The sequence below is a fragment of the Anomaloglossus baeobatrachus genome, chromosome 1 (assembly GCF_048569485.1).
Source record: "Anomaloglossus baeobatrachus isolate aAnoBae1 chromosome 1, aAnoBae1.hap1, whole genome shotgun sequence".
In the NCBI taxonomy this organism is placed as follows: Eukaryota; Metazoa; Chordata; class Amphibia; order Anura; family Aromobatidae; genus Anomaloglossus; species Anomaloglossus baeobatrachus.
The window spans coordinates 586,459,885-586,483,017 of NC_134353.1; the positions used below are offsets into that span (position 1 = coordinate 586,459,885).

Sequence of the window (23,133 nt, forward strand, 5' to 3'; positions counted from 1 at the left end):
TGCTGTTATTAAAATGAACTGTTAGATTAGCCTTAGGACTTTTATTTAGTATTCCTGATGTGGTTACAAGAAATAATACAATTCAACAAAATATATAATAAAATTGCCATTATTTTTTAAGGAATTAGTTTATAACAATTAATTTTTAATTAATAAACTTTCACTGTTAGGACTCATGCACGCAGGAAAATCAAGGCCTGTACAACTGGCGTATGGAGTCCTTCAATAAACGGAAAAAGTCAGGAGATTTTTTAGTACAAAACTAATGGTATCCTGGAATAATCCCTGGAATAATCCCTGGAGAATTCAATGTCACATGATGGCTAGCCAATAATATGTAAATCAAAACTGATTATGCGCTGCTGATGCCCACTTCTCAGCATCCAGAGTAAATGACAGTGAAGACTTTTACTATCACTGATGCTAGAAAGGGAGAGGTGGGCATGGGGAGCAGTGCATAATCAGTCTGGATTCACATCTGCTTGACTAGCTGGTGCATAAAACTGAATTCTCCAGGGCTTACAGCAAGATAACAGGATAAGGTACAGCAATAAAAGTTACTGATCCTGAAAGGTCTGCCCAAGCCCTGTTCCAGGATACCATTAGTTTTGTAATAGAAAATCACCTGACAGATTACCTTTAAGCATTGCTTGTAATTTCAGTAAAATTGAAATAGATGACATATGTTACATTTTTTTCAGTCACATTTTTTCAGATACATATTGAGGTAGCATATAACACAGATCCGTACATAATATGTTCTGTACATAATGTTCACATACATGAAGCCATTTATAAATAATATGTATACCTCTGCAAAGATATTTTTTGTTTATCTTCTTTCTAAATGAAAAGTTAAGGAAACGTCTCAGCAGTATTTCAGTATTTTTTTTCCATTTTGTTGCTGCCAATTGCCTGTAAGTCATTTATGTAACAGAGCTAACTGAATGCAAATCCATCAGAGCTCATGCTCAGCTCTTACACTGCCTCCGCTGTTCACTTCCCTTTCTCAGTGTCTCCATACTTTGACTCTCTATTTTCCCGCTCCGGCTTTCCAGACCCCTAGGTGGGTGTTCTCCATCCGCTTGGTCCCGCCCACTGGTGTGCCTGTCTATCCCTGGGGGGGGTGATTAGGATTTCAGGTCAGCTGTATGTAACTGTATGTGAGGGAAGGTGTTATGCGGGGGTCTAAGTGTGTGTGACTACCTGGTTTTGCCAGGGAGTCACACACACTGTAACGCCGCTTGGCGCCCTTCTGCAACGGCGCCGGTCTTCATGCTTTGCTCCAGAGGGTTAGAGAGTGGTATGTTACATACTGCGTGGTACGTAAACACACCTCACTCAGGACCATGATTAAAAGGCACAAAACAAATTAGCGGCAGCCACATCCCAGTCTATAGGACAACCCATGGATGCTGGTGATTTAACTAGAAGTGCACGTGTGCCCTCCGCGCCAGTCTTTCGGAACAGTTTAGCTGCAAATGCAGTTCTAGTTACAGTTAGGTCCAGAAATATTTGGACAGTGCCACAATTTTCGCGAGTTGGGCTCTGCATGCCACCACATTGGATTTGAAATGAAACCTCTACAACAGAATTCAAGTGCAGATTGTAATGTTTAATTTGAAGGTTTGAATAAAAATACCTGATAGAAATTGTAGGAATTGTACACATTTCTTTACAAACACTCCACATTTTAGGAGGTCAAAAGTAATTGGACAAATAAACCAAACCCAAAAAAAAATAATTTATTTTTAATATTTTGTTGCGAATCCTTTGGAGGCAATCACTGCCTTAAGTCTGGAACCCATGGACATCACCAAACACTGGGTTTCCTCCTTCTTAATGCTTTGCCAGGCCTTTACAGCCGCAGCCTTCAGGTCTTGCTTGTTTGTGGGTCTTTCTATCTTAAGTCTGGATTTGAGCAAGTGAAATGCATGCTCAATTGGGTTAAGATCTGATGATTGACTTGGCCATTGCAGAATGTTCCACTTTTTTGCACTCATGAACTCCTGGGTAGCTTTGGCTGTATGCTTGGGGTCATTGTCCATCTGTACTATGAAGCGCCGTCCGATCAACTTTGCGGCATTTGGCTGAATCTGGGCTAAAAGTATATCCCGGTACACTTCAGAATTCATCCGGCTACTCTTGTCTGCTGTTATGTCATCAAAAAACACAAGTGACCCAGTGCCATTGAAAGCCATGCATGCCCATGCCATCACGTTGCCTCCACCATGTTTTACAGAGGATGTGGTGTGCCTTGGATCATGTGCTGTTCCCTTTCTTCTCCAAACTTTTTTCTTCCCATCATTCTGGTACAGGTTGATCTTGGTCTCATCTGTCCATAGAATACTTTTCCAGAACTGAGCTGGCTTCATGAGGTGTTTTTCAGCAAATTTAACTCTGGCCTGTCTATTTTTGGAATTGATGAATGGTTTGCATCTAGATGTGAACCCTTTGTATTTACTTTCATGGAGTCTTCTCTTTACTGTTGACTTAGAGACAGATACACCTACTTCACTGAGAGTGTTCTGGACTTCAGTTGATGTTGTGAATGGGTTCTTCTTCACCAAAGAAAGTATGCGGCGATCATCCACCACTGTTGTCATCCGTGGACGCCCAGGCCTTTTTGAGTTCCCAAGCTCACCAGTCAATTCCTTTTTTCTCAGAATGTACCCGACTGTTGATTTTGCTACTCCAAGCATGTCTGCTATCTCTCTGATGGATTTTTTCTTTTTTTTCCGCCTCAGGATGTTCTGCTTCACCTCAATTGAGAGTTCCTTAGACGGCATGTTGTCTGGTCACAGCAACAGCTTCCAAATGCAAAACCACACACCTGTAATCAACCCCAGACCTTTTAACTACTTCATTGATTACAGGTTAACAAGGGAGACACCTTCAGAGTTAATTGCAGCCCTTAGAGTCCCTTGTCCAATTACTTTTGGTCCCTTGAAAAAGAGGAGGCTATGCATTACAGAGCTATGATTCCTAAACCCTTTCTCCGATTTGGATGTGAAAACTCTCATATTGCAGCTGGGAGTGTGCACTTTCAGCCCATATTATATATAATTGTATTTCTGAACATGTTTTTGTAAACAGCTAAAATAACAAAACTTGTGTCACTGTCCAAATATTTCTGGACCTAACTGTAAGTCACCTGCGGCCGCAGCTTATCTTATAGATTGGGATGTGGCTGCCTGGTTCTGCTACTCATGTCAACAAAAATAGCTTGGCGTATCACCTTTGACACGAGTGCCATCACTGTCTTAGGGTAGCTATCAACATACGTAAAAATCATTTCTTTTATGTCAAAGCTGTCCACATTTTTCAAACTAATCTTGGTTACAGATCATGTGACTTCTTTTTGCTCTGATGAAGGTGCTGTCCAAATTTGAATTCTATTTGCTGTACAAACCAGTTTGTGTTTAAACTTTAGTCTTCAGATGAAGAAGTACATTGATTACTGTAAGTACATTAGATGATACAGGACACAACCCAAAATATTTCTGTTTTTGTGCTTTTGTCTTTTTCCTTCCCTTTTTCCAAAGCCATAACTTTTTAAACTTTTTGTTGACATGTTTTTAAGTTGTAGTTTTGGATGACACCAATAATTTTACCATAAAATGTATTGAAAAAAAGGAAAAAATTCAAGTACAGACATATTGCCAAAAAAATAATGTGAACATCACATAGAACACGCTTGGTCTGCTGTATATACATCACAGAAGATGCAACAGTTGAGCTGTGGTCTTCATTGATGGGATGGGAACACAACGTGAGATGAGAGCGCGAACTCCACCCACAAAATACATCCTGACTCTGGCCAGTGTCAGGACATAATCCCTAATTGCATTCCCCACAGTGTTTAGTAGTGAACTTTGTGTGCATGTGCTTGCAGTATAAAGAGGAATCAAAGGGTCGGCAGCCAGCAATATGGGGCTGCCGACCCATGCACTGTGGTCCCTGGGAATCTGACTGGTGGCCAGAGAAAAGGACATTGCCCTTGGTTTAAATATTAGCCAAGAACAGTTAGGTCCAATCGGACTGTGTCTACAGAAAAAAAGATTTTTGGATATACATTAAAATGCGTACAGCAAGTAGTTAACTACAAAATTAATTTTTTTTAAGTGGTGCATGTCAATTGCACATTTTACACTCTCTGCCCTGCCATTTGTATACACATTTTCCCTTGTATTGTTTTTCATAAAAGAATGGAAATCAGTGAAATCTCTTACATAAGAGATTCTGTAGACATCACTGTGTATTATTGCCAGGGGATATCCTGGGTTCCCTTTGTAATTATTCACGGCCCATGATTACCATATCTATTTCAAGTGCTGTAGAACTTAGGAGGATTGCTAACAGTTTTCTTGCTTGATTACGGTCAGGCAGTCATGACAGGGAGTTCAAATTCATCTGTTATTACAGACTTACGGTGCTGCACACCCAGAAGTGTTATATTTTGAAGGATAAGTAAAAATAGCAAAAACTATATTCTATCACAAAATAAAATACTATAACAAAAAGGAATTTGCTGCCTGTTTTATTGAACACACAGGATTCTAAGAAATGTTTATTATAGATTGGAATTGGACTGTGGACCCAGGGCCGGCGTCCGCACCCGGCGAACCTGGTCTGCCAGGGCCCTAGGCTACCGGGGGGCCCCACTCTCAGTGCCAGGACAAGTCACCGCTACTCAGGGGGGCTCGGTGCCCGCACTGTCTCTGGCCTCCCCCTGCCGAAGATCACACTTTCAATTGTATCGGCATCGCAGTTGCCAATACAATTGAAAGCAATAAATGATGAGATGCAGCGGCGCGCTCCCTCTCTTATCATTCTCCTGCTGTGTCTTTTGGCTCTTTTACAATTCAGCAGCGGAGCGCGATGACGTCATCACTGCGTGCCTGCAGTGAGGTCAGAGCGACAGCAGTGGACACGCTGAGGGGAGACTGATCAGCGGGGGAATGAGGAAAAGTGAGTATGTATTAATCACTGTGGCCAGACAACTATGGGGGCTGTATACTACATGAAGGTGCTTAATCCTATCTGGGTCTGCATTGTGCGATATATGGGCTGTATACTACATGAAGGTGACTAATGCTATCTGGGTCTGCACTGTGCTATATACCGGCTGTATACTACATGAGGGTGCCCAATGCTATCTGGGTCTGCATTGTGCTATATACAGGCTGTGTACTACATAAAGGTGCCTAATGCTATCTTGGTCTGCACTGTGCTATATACGGGCTGTATACTAATGAGGATGCTTAATGCTATCTGGGTCTGCACTGTGCTATATATGGGCTGAATACTACATGAAGGTGCCAAATGCTATCTACGTCTGCACTGTGCTATATATGGGCTGTATACTACATGAGGATGCCTAATGCTATCTGGGTCTGCACTGTGCTATATTGGCTGTATACTGCATGAAGATGCCTAATGCTATCTGGGTCTGCATTGTGCTATATGCGGGCTGTATACTACAAGAGAGTGCCTAATGATATCTGGGTCTGCATTGTGCTATTTGGGTCTGCATTGTGCTATATGCGGGCTGTATACTACATGAGTATGCCTACTGCTATCTGGGTCTGCATTGTGCTATATGCGGGCTGTATACTACATAAAGGTGCCTAATGCTATCTGGGTCTGCACTGTGCTATATGGGGGCTGTATATTACATGAAGGTGCCTAATGCTATCTGGGTCTGCATTGTGCTATATGCGGGCTTTATACTACATGAGGATGCGTAATGCTATCTGGGTCTGCATTGTGCTATATGCGGGCTGTATACTATGTGAAGGTGCCTAATGCTATATGGGTTTGCATAGTGCTATATGGGGGCTGTATACTATATGAGGGTGCCTAATGCTATCTGGGTCTGCATTGTGCTTTATGGGGTTGCCTGTTATGATCCGGAACCACGGAAGACCACCACAAATCATGGGCAAAAGGCGACAAGAGCATTGGCAACTAATCTGGCCGCCATCCCCTTACTAACCATCACAACTAGAAGTAGCTAATGTTATATGGGGATTGCATAAGGCCATATGGGGGTTGCATAGTGCCATATGGTGGTTGCATAGTGCCATATGGGGGTTGCAGAGTGCCATATGGGGGCTGTATAGTGCCATATGCGGGCTGTATAGTGCCATATGGGGGCTGCATAGTGCAAAATGGGGGCTGCATAATACTACATGGGGGCTACATAATACTATATGGAGGACTATGGGGGCTTCATAACACTGTATGGAGGAATACAGAGGTTGCATACTACTATACCCCCAGAGTGGTATGTCACCACCACCCCGGTGCTGTATACCCCCTCAGAGCTGTATGTCACCCCACCGCAGTGCTGTATACCCCGCCAGAGTTGTATGTCACCCCTCACCCCAGAGCTGTATACCCCCAGAGCTGCATGTCACTCCCCACCTCAGAGCTGTTTGTCCCCCCCCACCCCAGAGCCACTTCCCCCCTTTAGAGCTGTATGTCCCACTCTGGAGCTGTATGCCCCCCCATTGCTGTATACCACTTTCCTCAGTAATATGTATGCCCCAAGCCCCTCTTGTGATGTATATACAGCAGTGTCAGTGTGCTCTATGTGCGGCCATGTCTGTTAGTGATGGCCACCAATCAGCGTGGCACAGACACATGCCCAGGAGGAGCTGGATGGAGACAAGTGGGGATGTGAATGAGGCTGTTGCCGGCTTCCCAATATTAGAAATATCTCAAATGTGTCTGTGTGTGCATGTATGATGGGTATCTATGTACATCAGTGTATATAACTGTGTCTAGATTTATGTCTATTTATATGTGCTTTTGTGAATTTCTTTTTAAATATGTATGTATGTGTATGCCTGTATGTGTATGTAAATGTGCATGTCTATGTGTTGATGGGACCCACTGAGACTCCTTCGCCCAGGGCCCACAAAAACCTGGAGCCGGCCCAGTGTGGACCGCAACTGCTTGTTCAATGATTATATCATAAAAGTGATAAGTAATGAAGTTAGTATAAATATTAATTACATGAAAATAATATAGCACTTCATGGGAATCCTGCATGCACATAGATAAACACTAGTGATGAGCGAGCATGCTTGTCACTACTCGGTACTCGCACGAGTATCACTGTACTCGGGCTGCTCGGCGGGGACCGAGTAATCTCGCGATACTCGTGCTTTACTCGTGGTCTTCATTTCTGCATGTTGGCGCTCTTTTGAGAGCCAGCCCTCATGCAGGGATTGGCTGGCAGACCACTGCAATGCCACAGCCCTGTTAGTTGTGGAATTGCAGTGATTGGCCGGCCTGCACAGCGTCACCGAGCCTTTATATCGGCCGGCGCGCTGTGCTCTGCTCACAGCTATTCTGACAGTGAGTGTAGGGAGAGTGTCGCTGATTCAGGGAAAGCTTTGCGGCCCTTTATAGCTTTTTCAGTTGCAGGGCTGCAAACAGTGTGACCAAAAGTCCTTCTCAGGACTATTCTAGTTGTATACAGGCAGGCAGGGTATAGCCAGGTCGGAGTACAGTAGCAGAGTCCTTCTCAGGACTATTGTTGCTATATACAGGCAGGGTATAGCCAGGTCTGAATACAGGCTAGTGACCAAAAGAGTCCTTGTCAGGACTATTGTAGCAGTATACAGGCAGGCAGGCAGGCAGGGTAGTGGTGACCGTATACCAGCCTTCATATCTGGGGCTGGTGTACACAGTGTAAAACAGTCCAGATAGTGTCTGACTTGTCTGTACTGTAATTGTCGCTCCCCAAAAAAACCTGTTAGTAGGTTATTATTGCGTCCGTGCTTGGTTTTTAAAACCGCACGTGTGTGCCTGTTGGTGGCAGCGTACAGGTGCACTGGTGTGCGTTTACCAAACTATTATATAACGCACAAGTGTAGTGTATAATACACGTCAGTCAGCAGTGGCTGATAGTGTCAGAGTTCTTAATTTTTGCTCCTAAAACCTGTGTTAGGTTATTATTGCGTCCGTGCTTGGTTTTTAAAACCGCACGTGTGTGCCTGTTGGTGGCAGCGTACAGGTGCACTGGTGTGCGTTTACCAAACTATTATATAACGCACAAGTGTAGTGTATAATACACGTCAGTCAGCAGTGGCTGATAGTGTCAGAGTTCTTAATTTTTGCTCCTAAAACCTGTGTTAGGTTATTATTGCGTCCGTGCTTGGTTTTTAAAACCGCACGTGTGTGCCTGTTGGTGGCAGCGTACAGGTGCACTGGTGTGCGTTTACCAAACTATTATATAACGCACAAGTGTAGTGTATAATACACGTCAGTCAGCAGTGGCTGATAGTGTCAGAGTTCTTAATTTTTGCTCCTAAAACCTGTGTTAGGTTATTATTGCGTCCGTGCTTGGTTTTTAAAACCGCACGTGTGTGCCTGTTGGTGGCAGCGTACAGGTGCACTGGTGTGCGTTTACCAAACTATTATATAACGCACAAGTGTAGTGTATAATACACGTCAGTCAGCAGTGGCTGATAGTGTCAGAGTTCTTAATTTTTGCTCCTAAAACCTGTGTTAGGTTATTATTGCGTCCGTGCTTGGTTTTTAAAACCGCACGTGTGTGCCTGTTGGTGGCAGCGTACAGGTGCACTGGTGTGCGTTTACCAAACTATTATATAACGCACAAGTGTAGTGTATAATACACGTCAGTCAGCAGTGGCTGATAGTGTCAGAGTTCTTAATTTTTGCTCCTAAAACCTGTGTTAGGTTATTATTGCGTCCGTGCTTGGTTTTTAAAACCGCACGTGTGTGCCTGTTGGTGGCAGCGTACAGGTGCACTGGTGTGCGTTTACCAAACTATTATATAACGCACAAGTGTAGTGTATAATACACGTCAGTCAGCAGTGGCTGATAGTGTCAGAGTTCTTAATTTTTGCTCCTAAAACCTGTGTTAGGTTATTATTGCGTCCGTGCTTGGTTTTTAAAACCGCACGTGTGTGCCTGTTGGTGGCAGCGTACAGGTGCACTGGTGTGCAATTTCCAGAAACTTTGATATAACGCACAAGTAGTGAATATACACGTCAGCAGTGCACAGCATTGCAAAATGCGCAAGGGCATTGGCAAGGAACAAGGAAGTGGACGTGATGGTGGTGCAGGCAGAGGCCGAGGTCGTGGGCAAGCTCTAATTTCGCCACAACAAAGGGCCACATCTAGTCGCTCGCACGTCCTGTCCCAAATTCTTGGGGACCGCAGCAGTACACCGCTCTTGAACCAAGACCAGTGTCAACAGGTTGTTAGTTGGATAGCGGATAATGCTTCCAGTCAGATTGGCACCACCACAAACACTCTGTCTTCCACACGGTCAAGTGTCAGTAGCCGTGATACTGCACCGCACATTTCTGAACCTGATCCTCCTTCCTACCACCAGGCTGAGTACACGTCCTCCTCGGACATTAATGATCCCACACTTGGACACTCGGAAGAGCTGTTCACGTTTCCATTCACACATTCTGGCCTCTCGCCAGCTCATATTGAAGTGGGTCATGAGGAGATCGTCTGTACAGATAGCCAAATATTTGAGCAGCCACGTTCTCACGAAGTTGGCAACGTGTCTCAACAAGTGGTGGACGATGATGAGACACAATTGTCAGCAAGTCAGGAGGAGGAGCAGGGTGCGGAAGAGGAAGACGACGTGGTGGATGATCCAGTAACTGACCCAACCTGGCAGGAGGATATGCAGAGCGAGGACAGCAGTGCACAGGGGGAGGGAGGCGTAGCATCACAACAGGCAGTAAGAAGCAGGGTGGTGGTCCCAGGCAGAAGTCAGGCAACCGTTCCCCGTAACAACACGACGACACAAGGTGCCTGTACAAATGTTAGGTCTTCACGAGTCTGGCAGTTTTTTAAGTTGGATCCAGATGATTCAAAAAAGGCCATTTGCAACACCTGCCGTGCCAGCATCAGCAGGGGTACCAAAACTAGCAGCCTGACCACCACCAGCATGATCAGGCACATGTCAGCCAAGCACTCGACTTTGTGGGAAGTACAACAGAGTCGAGGAGCAGTGCTTGCTGATGTCACTGCTACGTCTTCGCTGGTTGTGCATGCGAGCCAATCCTCTGTCCATGCTGCCTGCGAACAAGCCTCCTCCACTCCTGCACCTGCAGTTGCCTACGCAGAAAGAACACCATCATCAAGCACGTCCTTGTCCCAGCGCAGCGTTCAGTTATCCATTCAGCAAACCTTTGAACGCAGGCGCAAATACACTGCCAACACCCCACATGCCACAGTTCTAAATGCTAACATTTCGCGACTGCTTGCGCTGGAAATGTTGCCTTTTAGGCTGGTGGAGACAGAAGCATTCCGTGACCTGATGGCGGCAGCTGTCCCACGTTACTCGGTCCCCAGCCGCCACTATTTCTCCCGGTGTGCCGTCCCCGCGTTGCATAACCACGTGTCACAAAACATCACACGTGCCCTGAACAACGCTGTTTCACCCAAAGTCCACCTAACCACAGACACGTGGACAAGTGCTTGTGGGCAAGGCCGCTACATCTCGTTGACGGCACACTGGGTTAATATTGTGGAAGCTGGGACCCAGTCTGAGCGAGGGACGGAACACGTCCTTCCCACACCAAGGTTTGCAGGCCCTACCTCAGTCAGTGTTTCACCCACACTCTACAGCTCCGGAATGTCATGCTCTTCAGCCTCCTCCTCCTCCTGCGCATCCTCATCCACTGTGCCCTCCACACCAGTCACAAGCTGGAAGCACTGCAGCACTGCCTCGGCGAAGCGGCAACAGGCTGTGCTGAAGCTAATCTGCATAGGTGACAAACCCCACAATGCAGAAGAGCTGTGGACAGCTCTGAAACAGCAGGCAGATCACTGGCTCACACCTCTGAACCTAAAGCCAGGAAAGGTCGTTTGTGACAATGGCCGGAACCTGGTGGCGGCTTTGAGGCGAGGCCAGCTGACACATGTTCCATGCGTGGCCCATGTGCTCAACCTCGTGGTTCAGCGGTTTATAAAGTCATACCCAGAGCTGTCTGATCTGCTGGTAAAAGTTCGCCGCCTGTCTGCACATTTTCGAAAGTCACCTACTGCTTCAGCCGGCCTTGCCGGCTTTCAGCGCCGTTTGCATCTTCCGGCTCACAGACTGGTGTGTGATGTCCCCACGCGTTGGAATTCAACTCTGCACATGTTGGTCAGGATATGTGAGCAGAAGAGGGCAGTTGTTGAGTACCTGCATCACCTAAGCCGTCGGGAAATGGGTCAAACTCCACACATAACACCTGAGGAGTGGAGATGGATGTCAGACCTATGTACCATCCTCCAAAACTTTGAGGACTCCACCAAGATGGTGAGTGGTGATGACGCCATTATTAGCGTCACCATACCGCTACTCTGCCTTCTAAAACGGTCCCTTTTGAAAAACAAACATGATGCATTGCAGGCGGAGCGCGATGAGTTGCAGCAAGAAACAGTAGTGGGTGTGGGTGATAACACACAGCCCAGCCTCGTCTCATCACAACGTGCAGTGGAGGACTATGACGAGGAGGAGGATGAAGACATGGAGCAACTCTCCGGCCAAATTGAGGATATGACATGCACACCAGTCATATCCTCGATTCAGCGTGGCTGGCCAGAGGACAGGGTAGATGAGGAGGAGGAGGAGGAGGAGGAGGAGGAGGACAGCATGTTCAGTCATCTTGTTGGTCAGGCTACTGAAGTCCTGGCTGTTAAGAGTCTGGCGCACATGGCTGACTTTATGGTAAGCTGCCTGTCTCGTGACCCTCGCGTTAAGAACATCTTGGCCGACAATCATTACTGGTTGGTAACACTGTTAGACCCACGCTACAAGGAGAACTTTTTGTCTCTTATTCCCGTGGATGAGAGGTCAACCAAAATGCAGCAGTTTCGGAAGGCCATACTCACGGAAGTAGGCAAAGCATTCCCCTCACAAAACGCTAGCGGCATAGGTCAGGAATCAGTGGACAACCGAGGCGTACAGCCGAGAGAGGCACAAGTCCAATCCGCCAGAGGTAGGGGAACAGTCTTTAAGATGTGGGACAGTTTTCTCAGCCCCTCACGTACCACAGCCCCTGAGGTGCGGGGTAGTGCCACAAGAAATCCTAAGTTTGCCCAGATGCTGAAGGAGTACCTTGCAGATCGAACAACTGTACTCCGACATTCCTCTGTGCCTTACAATTATTGGGTATCCAAGCTGGACACGTGGCATGAATTGGCTCTCTACGCCTTGGAAGTCCTGGCCTGCCCTGCTGCTAGCGTTTTGTCAGAGCGTGTTTTTAGTGCCGCAGGTGGAATCATTACAGATAAACGCACCCGCCTGTCAACTGAAAATGCTGACAGGCTGACTCTGATAAAGATGAACAAGGGTTGGATTGGGCCAGACTTCACCACACCACCAGCAAATGAGAGCGGAATTTAAAGTTTGCCATGTACCTCCACTCACCCATGGGTACACTTCTCGACTTTGGATAATCGCTGGACTGCTCCTCCTTCTCCTCATGCGCCATCATGATGACCGTTACAATAGTTAGGTCTTTGTTTCAGGTATACCCCCAGTGGTAAATTTTTTCGCCCATTCTTTGCAGAATGGACATTACAACGACAGGAGACCCGCTCCTTTGCAATGGGAACAATGTTTTGAGGCCCTCATGCACGTCTCTACCCAGGGACAACGTGTAGCCTCCCAATTTTTGGCTGCCCTGCCTAAGGGCTATACTGAAATACACCCACTTCCTTAAAATGGACACTTAATGTTTTGAGGCCCTCATGCACGTCTCTACCCAGGGACAATGTGGAGCCTCCCAATTTTTGGCTGCCCTGGCAAAGGGCTATACTGAAATAGACCCACTTCCTTACAATGGGCACTTCAGGTTTAAAGGCCATCATGCACGTCTCTATCCAGGGACAATGTGGAGCCTCCCAATTTTTGGCTGCCCTGCCTAAGGGCTATACTGAAATACACCCACTTCCTTAAAATGGACACTTAATGTTTTGAGGCCCTCATGCACGTCTCTACCCAGGGACAATGTGGAGCCTCCCAATTTTTGGCTGCCCTGGCAAAGGGCTATACTGAAATAGACCCACTTCCTTACAATGGGCACTTCAGGTTTAAAGGCCATCATGCACGTCTCTATCCAGGGACAATGTGGAGCCTCCCAATTTTTGGCTGCCCTGCCTAAGGGCTATACTGAAATACACCCACTTCCTTAAAATGGACACTTAATGTTTTGAGGCCCTCATGCACGTCTCTACCCAGGGACAATGTGGAGCCTCCCAATTTTTGGCTGCCCTGCCTAAGGGCTATACTGAAATACACCCACTTCCTTAAAATGGACACTTAATGTTTTGAGGCCCTCATGCACGTCTCTACCCAGGGACAATGTGGAGCCTCCCAATTTTTGGCTGCCCTGGCAAAGGGCTATACTGAAATAGACCCACTTCCTTACAATGGGCACTTCAGGTTTAAAGGCCATCATGCACGTCTCTATCCAGGGACAATGTGGAGCCTCCCAATTTTTGGCTGCCCTGCCTAAGGGCTATACTGAAATACACCCACTTCCTTAAAATGGACACTTAATGTTTTGAGGCCCTCATGCACGTCTCTACCCAGGGACAATGTGGAGCCTCCCAATTTTTGGCTGCCCTGCCTAAGGGCTATACTGAAATACACCCACTTCCTTAAAATGGACACTTAATGTTTTGAGGCCCTCATGCACGTCTCTACCCAGGGACAATGTGGAGCCTCCCAATTTTTGGCTGCCCTGGCAAAGGGCTATACTGAAATAGACCCACTTCCTTACAATGGGCACTTCAGGTTTAAAGGCCATCATGCACGTCTCTACCCAGGGACAATGTGGAGCCTCCCAATTTTTGGCTGCCCTGCCTAAGGGCTATACTATAATACACCCACTTCCTGACAATGGACACTTAATGTTTTGAGGCCCTCATGCACGTCTGTATGCAGGGGCATTGGTGAACCTCACAATTTAGGACTGCCCTGGCAAAGGAAAATACTACAAAGACTCACTTCCTCAAAATGGGCACATTAGACTCAAGAGGCCTTCATGTACGTCTCTTCTCAGGGACATCGGAGTGCCACACAATGTTTTCACGTAAAATCTTTCATGTATTGATCTCAAAAAGTAACATACACCAGATCTATCTCACTATTGGGTATGTGCCCTTAACATTTCCGCCATGAAAAATCATTTTGGGGTCATTTTGGAAGGTTTTCTGGTGAGTCCGTAAAAATGGCGTAAAACGCGGACAAAATTGTTCACAGCTGTGACTTTTGAGTGATAAATGCTTCAAGGGGTCTTCCCCATGCTGTTGCCATGTCATTTGAGCACTCTTCTGAGACTTTTGTGACATTTTTAGGGTTTCTCCATGCTGCCGGGAGGTCATTTCACAAAAATACTCGGGTCTCCCATAGGATAACATTGGGCTCGTTGCTCGGGCCGAGTACACGAGTATCTTGGGAGGCTCGGCCCGAGCTTCGAGCACCCGAGCTTTTTAGTACTCGCTCATCACTAATAAACACACACACACACACACACACACACACACACTCACACATATATAGACAAAAGCACTTTGAAGAACTCTTATGACATCCCATTCAAAAACAACAAGAATGAGTAAAGAGGTGATCCACTACAAACCAAAATGGCCATATCGATGTAAAGCTGACACAGAAGGCTTTTTCTAAATACCTTCCATTGTCAATTTTGCCTGTGAGCAGCGCTATCACTGTCTGTTCATCCTCATCACGTCACCCGGGCTGCAGTGACCTTTGATGTCCGGTGATGTCATGTCAACTTCCGGAATTGGAAGTTCCCTGGCATCACTGAGGCGGCACCCAGTCTCCGTTAATGACAGGGCTGTGGGTGGAGTTTCACCGCATGAATAATGGACATGCGCCGTGTGAACGGATATGTGAATAGCCCCATAGGTTACAATGGGTATATGTGGTATTCATGAAAAAAAGGATACCACATGAGCGTGCTACACGGACGTCTGAATTAAGCCTAACAGAAATTTTGATTCATTTACCAAGATCATTTTTTTACGCTGATTAGTGATCCAGTTTATGCTCTTTTATTTGCAAACATAATTTGTAAACAAGAATTGTAATTTTGCACATTCAAAAAATTAATTTTCCTAACAAATTCATATAAGATCATATTGCAAAAATGAGCACATCCCAATAAAAGTCTTAAGAGCAAAACAAGCTTGAACTACACAATTCTAAACAACAAGAATTCAACCAATTTCATCTATTAAACAGGTGTCCAGCAAACAGTTGACTATAAAAGGCTGTTACGCAAACAAGAAAATCCCTCCCATTTCATGTTGTCCGAAATGGCGCAATATGGAAAACAAATGTCACCCAAGAAAGAAAATAATTTCTTCACACAAGTAAGATGTAGGCTATAAAGATACCAGCAAAGTTTTCCTTATCAGTCAGAATGCTGTAGCAAAAGTGATACAAAATTTAACAAGTATGAAACTGCAACCATGTCACGAAGTTAAAACCCAAACAGGAGCATCTTCTGATGAGAAGGGTTGAAGAAAATTGATATGTAAATTCACTGCAGTTAGCTAAAGAAGTAGAAAGACAAACTGGGGTGAGTGTTTTCCATGCTAGAATATGACACACACTTCAGAGGAATTGCATGCAGTACTCTGGAAAGATCAAGATAAATGTTCTATGAACTGATGGCTTCAAAACTGTATGGCATCATAAAGGTGAGGAAAACAAAGAAAAATATATGGAGCCTACAGTGAAACATGGTGGTAACAGTGTCCTTATGTGGAACTGAATGAGCTGCTGGTGTCAGAAAGATATATTTCATTGATGGTATCATGAATTCACAGATGTAATGCTCTATATCGAAAGAGACGATGCTACCATCACTCCATGCCCTTTGTAAACAAGCACATTCCCAACATGACAATGATCCAAAACACATATCCAAGCCACTGTTGTTGTTCTGAAGAAGAACAGGGTGCAAGTGTTTAAATGGCCAAGTAAGTCTTCTGATCTAAACCCAATCGAACATCTATTGGGAATTCTGCAGAGACAAGTCGAACATCACTCTCCATCCAGCATCCAAGTTCTAAAACCAGTTCTTAAAGAATGGAAAAAGATAGATGTTGCAATATGGCACCAACTTGTTCATTCCATGTCTAGAAGACTTGGTGGGGTCCTTAAAAATCATGGAGGTCTTATGAAATACTAGATATAGTAGATTTTCATGTAGGTGTGTTATGGGTGTGTCATGCTCTGGGGGATCCCTGGCAAGTCTGGAACCAAAACGTTATAGCGCCTTATTGTGTGCATGTCTGCATCTTGTGTTTAAATGTATTTGCTTTCCTTTGGTGCTGTAGAGGTTAAGGATTCTTTCCAATTTGGCTATCCTTTGGAGCCTTAATCTCATGTGAAGCTGTTCGTGACCACACCCCTTCGCTACAAATAGTCACGTGTTTTATCATATGATGTCAGTAATAGATTCTCATATCTAAACTGTCCACTTTGGAAGCAGCCAGTCTCTGGAAGAAGCTGAAGTTTCGTAACTATAGCAGCTGCGGTGATAGCTGCATTGGAGTTGCTTGGAGTGTTTACCTTTTTGTGTCTCTTTCCCCATCTGTCTTTCTACCCTTTTCCCTTTTGCTAGATTATTGCAGTGGGAAGACTAGTGCTCTCACCAATTTTCCCACTAGCCAGGGTGAGTTCAGGGCAAGCAAGGGCCTAAGCACATAATTAGAGATGGGGTGAAAAAAAATCATATAGTGACCTTAGGGAATGCAGGGAATAGTTTCTTATGAGTGCAGGAGGTTACCCCGCTCCCTTCTTCTTAGCACTAGGTCCCACTCTTGTATCGTGGTACAGTGTACCCTATTTGTGTGCTCTCTGAGGGTTCCCTTATTCATGGCGGAACCTTATTTTCATCATATACGTTAAAAAATGCTCTATAAAACTCTAGTCTAGTCTAGTCTAGTCCAAATTTTGGACATTGTTGTTCTTTTGAGTGAGATATTGATTATATTCTTTTCTAAGGTTGTGCACTCATTTATCCTGTGCATGTGTGTGACCTGCACAACTTATGCGGCGCCCCTGAAGCTTTAGTCGCCACAGAGGTACTGCACCTCAGCCAGAGGTGTGGTATTCCATCCTGAGTACGGAATAGATCATCCACCGGTATACACACAACAGCACACAACACTCTTAGTTAGCAACTTACCACCGGGTCAGGGTTGGTGTTTGGTGCCATTAATGCTATGAATAGCCACCCCTAGTGATGGCATCTCATCTCCCTCCCCCCTAATCTGACACCTTGGGGGTAGAGTCTACTTAGTGGGAGCATCTTGTGACAAACGTTAGTCGAGAAAGTGCTGTGGAGGAGTGAAGACCTGTGGTCAGGAGCTGGTGCAGCTTGACCCAGGCATAAGACAGAAAGGGTCCTAGAGCCCACAGGACGTGTGCCATACTCCCGTGGCCTCGTTCCACATAGAGCATCGGAATGGAAGGACTTGGCCGCAGAATGGGGACTGGTCCCTAGACTAGATGTGAAGAACTAACATGCTTCGCTAGTAAAACCACAGGCTGAGGACACATCTAGTACCAAAGCCAACTCCGCACACGAATCCACTAGAAGGTGACCACATAGGGCCAAAGGATAAAGCTTCAAGCCACCTGACAGGGCCCGCAGACACTGGCTCAGGGTACTGTGTGAGTAGGTGCGGGACAGGTGGGAGAAAAGTCAGCACAGGAAAATGACCAGGGAAGGTACATAAGAAAGGTGCACCAGACGACCTCCAAACTACCTGGGATTGACTGGAGCCCATCACAGTGGAAACCAGCACTCTGATGGTGGTCACTGACTAGTCATGTTACCTTGAAACCTGCTACAGTGAGTAAAAACTTTGAGACTGCATCCCTGTGTTGCTCCGTTATTTGCCTGCGCCTCCGACGCTGCACTCCCACCATCACCCCTATGTGGAGAGCTACACTAACTAAGCTGCATCACCATCATACCACAGGTGACATCACGAACTATTATATTATTATTTCCCCTTTTCATTGACTGAAACCGCCGGTGCCACAGAACCGAGCCTTGCTGCCACTGCAGCGTCCCAGAAATGGAACCGCGGCCCGGTAATGAGTACCCCACAGCCCCGGTGTTGGTGTGTCATTTGCATATCACCTTCTCCTCTGATGAAGCGGCTGGATTTACGCCAAAGGCCGCGTAACGTACATTGGGCGTTTCTCCACCCCTTGAATACGGTAATGTCACTTTAAGCATTCAATTGTATAGCTTTTACCAGTGCTTCTTAACCCTTCCTTACTTCTTACATCGTTTTGGATGTGCCTCTGGTCCCATTCTACTTTTACTTCTTTGTAAAGGAATTTTTCTTTTTACCACTGGGTGCATAATAATCTTGTGAGACCATGTACTGTTCAAATTCATTGACATATTGAGGTTGATTAGCACTGTACTAGTTTTTTGCTTACTGCTGATTTATACTTGAATCTATCGTATTATCTCCATTTCCCATCTTCTTTTTATTATGTGTTGGGTAATATGTATATTCTAATGTTTACCTTTTGCACTTTGAAAAATAGTTGTAAAAATAAACAGTGTCTAATTTTCAGCATTTATTGCTCATGGTCTCCTTTTCAATGAACATGTCATGATAGAAGCACATTGTCCGGACATCCTGGCACTGACAATATAATAACAGCTGGAAAGTCATAGGATACAGACCACTGCTCTAAATATTATCATGTCAGCAATGAATGCATTAGGATAATACAGATAAATGTCTGCAGGGTATATATGTCTTTGAAGATTTGTTGAAGTATTTTTTAATACTTCTCTTGATGTTTTATAATCACCTTTTAGCAGAGCTGTCAAGATTGCTAAATCAATATCTTGATGACCTTCTGATCCCATCCGGAATACTGTAATCTGAAAGGTAAGGAAATGAAGGGTTGGATTACTGTTTTTGAGGTAAGATCAATGATTAGATGATATATTGTAATTGATTTACTGATATCTAAAACCACATTGCAGAATTACAATTATATTGATGTTTTATTGATTAGGCTCTGTCACTGTTTTTTCGGGCATTTATGATCATAGTATCACTCAGATTTTACATGTATATGTATTAAGCATCATGTACTAAGCAGCATGTACTAAGCGCTCTACCTCAGCACATCAGATTCTCCCCTACTGTGGAAAGCTTCAAGAGGAACCTCAAGACCCATCTCTTTCAACAAGCCTACAACCTACAATAGCCCTCAGTCCAGTACACCACTGCGCAACCAGCTCTGTCCCCACCTATTGTACCATCACCCATTCCCTGTAGACTGTGAGCCCTCGCGGGCAGAGTCCTCTCTCTTCCTATACTAGTCTGTTTTGTACTGTTAATGATTGTTGTACGTATACCCTCTTTTACTTGTAAAGCGCCATGGAATAAATGGCGCTATAATAATAAGTAATAATAATAATAATAATAATAACAAAAAACAAAGTAAGCCTGATGGTTGACGCTAACTTAAGAACCCTATAAAACCTTTTAAGACGTTTACTATCAGTGAAACAAAGATTTCTGTTCGTCCCAGATCTAAAGTGGGTGAAAATCAATTCACAAGACCTGGTTCAGTGGCCACATCAGTCATCTGTGGCTGCTTAATGGAAACCCTAAGAACTGCCTCTTAGCTAACAGCATCTCTAGCTCCTGTTGTGATTTCGTAGCCTGTTGTGATGCCATTGGTGTAGAGTGAATGTGACGTGACATTGCGCCTTGAAGCCTAATCAGGGGCATACATAAAAATCATGGGGTCCCATAGTAAAAGTCCTAAATGGGCTATCCCTTCCATCTTGATGGAGAAGAGCGTAGGAGGAGTCACAGACTAGCATGCCTCATAAATTTAAAAACATGGAGTGGGACATGTATTTTAGCACACACACAGTAATTTTACTCCTCTTGAAGCCCCTTACTGTTCTTTCCCACTACAATACTCCTTTCAAGGCCCCACAGAGTATAATGCCTCCAAAAATGCATATAACACACTGCTGATACACTCACTCAACAGTGAATTCCCTCACACGCACAGTATGATGACCCATGTCCCCAAAACAGTATGATGTCCCTACAGTAAATACGGCCAAACAAAATGAGACCCCGACACAATATGAGACATCCATATTACCTTGCACAGTGTAATGGCACCACCAGTACAATTCACACACACACACACACACACACACACACACACAAACACACAAAGTATGAATGCTCCCATTACGGTTCCCACTACCACATAGTGTGATAGTGCTTTTAAGTACTTGCTGATAAAAGAAAGGATACTATCACTTGCCTGGCCATGTTCCCCTTTGCACTGCATTGCCAGATGCAACATGTGGACTGACGCTCCGTGATGTAGGAGACTCATATGGACAAGCTGAATGGTGGAGAAGAGATCTGACAGATCCCTAGTCCACTATTGTATTCATTGCCAGACTGCGGTACATAAGACCCACCAGTGACATTGATTCTCAGAGCCGTTTTTTAAAGGAGAAACAAAATATGATAGGATAGGATAATTGATAGATAGCTAGAATAGATGGCTAGATAGAAAAAATAGATAGATAGATAATAGATATATAATAGATAATAGATAGATAATAGACAGACAGATAGCTAGATAGATAGCTAGATAGATAGATAGAACATATAGAATAGATACTGTAGAACATACAGAGTAAGCAGAAAGAAATAACAGAATAGCTTGATAGAGCGATAGCCAGCTTGGCCAGTTGTTTTTTAAATTTTTTGGGGGTAAAAAAAATGAAGTGTCCCCCCATAGTTAATATCCAGCGCAGTAACAGCAGCAGCTGCAGGCTGCAACCCTCAGCTGTCTGCTGTTCCATGCCTTCTTATGAAAAATAGAGGGGATCCCACGCTTTTTTTGTAATTTAAATGGTTTAAAGGAAACAAAAATAACGTGGGGTCCCCCACCATTTTTCCAACCAAGGTACAGCAGACAACTGGGGGCTGATATTATTAGGGTGGCAAGGGCCATCGTTATTTGGCCCTTTCCAGCATAACAATAGCAGCCCAAAGCCACCCTTGAAGTAGCACATCCATAAGATGCACCAATTCTGACCCTGGATTCAGCTCTTCCCAAGTGCCCTGGTGTGTTAGCAATCGGGTTAATAAGGAGTTAATGGCAGCCCATAGCTGCCATTTAGCCCTAGGTTTGTGATGTCAGGCCTCTAAAACTCACCCCACATCACTAACCTGTAAGTGAAAGTGAACAACAAACAGAAAAAAAATCCTTTATTTGAAAGAAAATAAAAAGCCCCCTTTTTCACCACTTCATTAACCCCCAAACACCTCTCCAGGTCCGAAGTAATTCAGATGAGGTCCCATGATGATTTAGCTCTGCTACATCTCTGTCCTGTAACAGCGAGCATCATAGAACATAATTGCCAGCTGTGAGTGCAGACAGAACTGTAGAGATCAGAATGAACTCGGATGAACCCCTGATGTCACAGCTACGAGCCCCGCAGTACGTCGTGTGTCGCAGCAGTGACGTCATGAGTTTACCGCTGTGAGGTTCAGGCTGCTACTGAAGTGAGTCACGCCATCAGCGGCGACGTCACTCAGGTGACTGCTCCACCTGCGGCTCACTAAAGTCGTGGCCTGATTTGCACTCACAGGTGGAGGATTCACACAGGTGAAGGACTCCAGCTGTGGCTGTCGTTAACCTGAGTGACATCACCGCTGATAGCGCAACTCACTTCAGTTTCTGTGTGGAGCTCACAGTGGGCAGTCTTGTTCTATTGCGCTCGCTGTGAGCATCAGATGTAACAGTGCTGGAAGCATCGTGGGACCTTGTGTGGATTACGTCGGATTGGAGGGGTGTTTGGGGGATTAATAAAGTGGTGAAAGAGAGTGCTTTTTTGTTTTTTATTTCAAATAAAGGATTTTTTGAGTGTTTGTGTTTATTTACTTTCACTTACAGATTATTGATGGGGGTGTCTCATAGACACCTGCCATCACTAACCTAGGACTTAATGGCCGCTATGGGCTGCCATTAACTCCTTATTACCCCGATTTTCACTGCATCAGGGCAAATGGGATGAGCCGGGTAAAGTCCCGTGACTGTCGCATCTAATGGATGCGGCAATTCCGAGCTGCTGCTGGCTGATATTTTTAGGCTGGGGTTTTCCAAATATTGTGGGTCTCTCCAGCCTGGGAATACCAGCCCTTGGCTGTGAGGCTTCATCTTGGCTGGGTATCAAAATTGGAGGGACCACACGCTGTTTTTTTTTAATTATTTATTTTCCTGTATGATATAGACCCGCCCACCGGCAGCTGTGATTGGTTGCAGTGTGACAGCCGCAACATGCCAAGCGAGTGATCAGTGAGTATGAAGCACTTGGAGAAAGAGAGACAGAGAGAGAGACACCGACACCCCAAAATCACTCCAGCATTGATTTTGTCATTTTTTAACTAAGTTCACTTTTCTTGATAAAACCGTGGGTAAAACGCATGTAAAATGCAAACATTTTTAAAAAATGCGTTTTGTCATGCGTTTATCTTCCCCTCATTGATTTCAATGGGTGACAAAAGTTGACAAAATGCAAGAAGAATGAACATGCTGGTTCTTTTTTGTCACGAAATTTTGTAAAAAAAACTGCTGACAAATAAACTGCAACGTGCACACAGCAAATCTGACTTCTCATAGACTTTGCTGCGAAGTCAAAAGTCAGAAAGTTCTGACAACAAAACTGAACCAAAAAATGTGCCCAAAACATGTAAAAAAAACACAGCGTGTCCATATAGCCTAAGGTGCAAACTGCTGAGCTCTCTTCCTGTTATTGCAGGGCAGAAGCTCAGAAGTAATTTATACATCAAAGGAGGTAGAGCCAGTCGTGGGTATATTGTAGAGCAGTCTCCCTGCTGTGCTGAAGACGGAACTGGTAGAAAGCCTCTTCATTTGCTCTAACACAGCATAGACTGGGGCGTCCTCTGTACAGCCGGACATAGTGCAGCAATAGCACAGTGTCATGTGCTGTTTTTACAGAGGTAATTCTTTCTCTTGACTTCATGACCGCCGGAGAATACCCTGGTGGT

The 23,133-nt window shown here is 44.9% G+C and overlaps 1 protein-coding gene across 2 annotated transcripts in view; it reads right to left on the reverse strand.

Moving 5' to 3' along the window:
- The window catches only part of TRPM3 (transient receptor potential cation channel subfamily M member 3), a 714,819-nt gene that overhangs the window by 225,216 nt on the left and 466,470 nt on the right, over positions 1-23,133 (reverse strand). For both annotated transcript variants that reach the window (XM_075317925.1, XM_075317917.1), the window contains exon 9: positions 18,878-18,950. In XM_075317925.1, the coding sequence (XP_075174040.1) occupies positions 18,878-18,950 (73 nt within the window). The remainder of the gene's footprint in view (positions 1-18,877; positions 18,951-23,133) is intronic.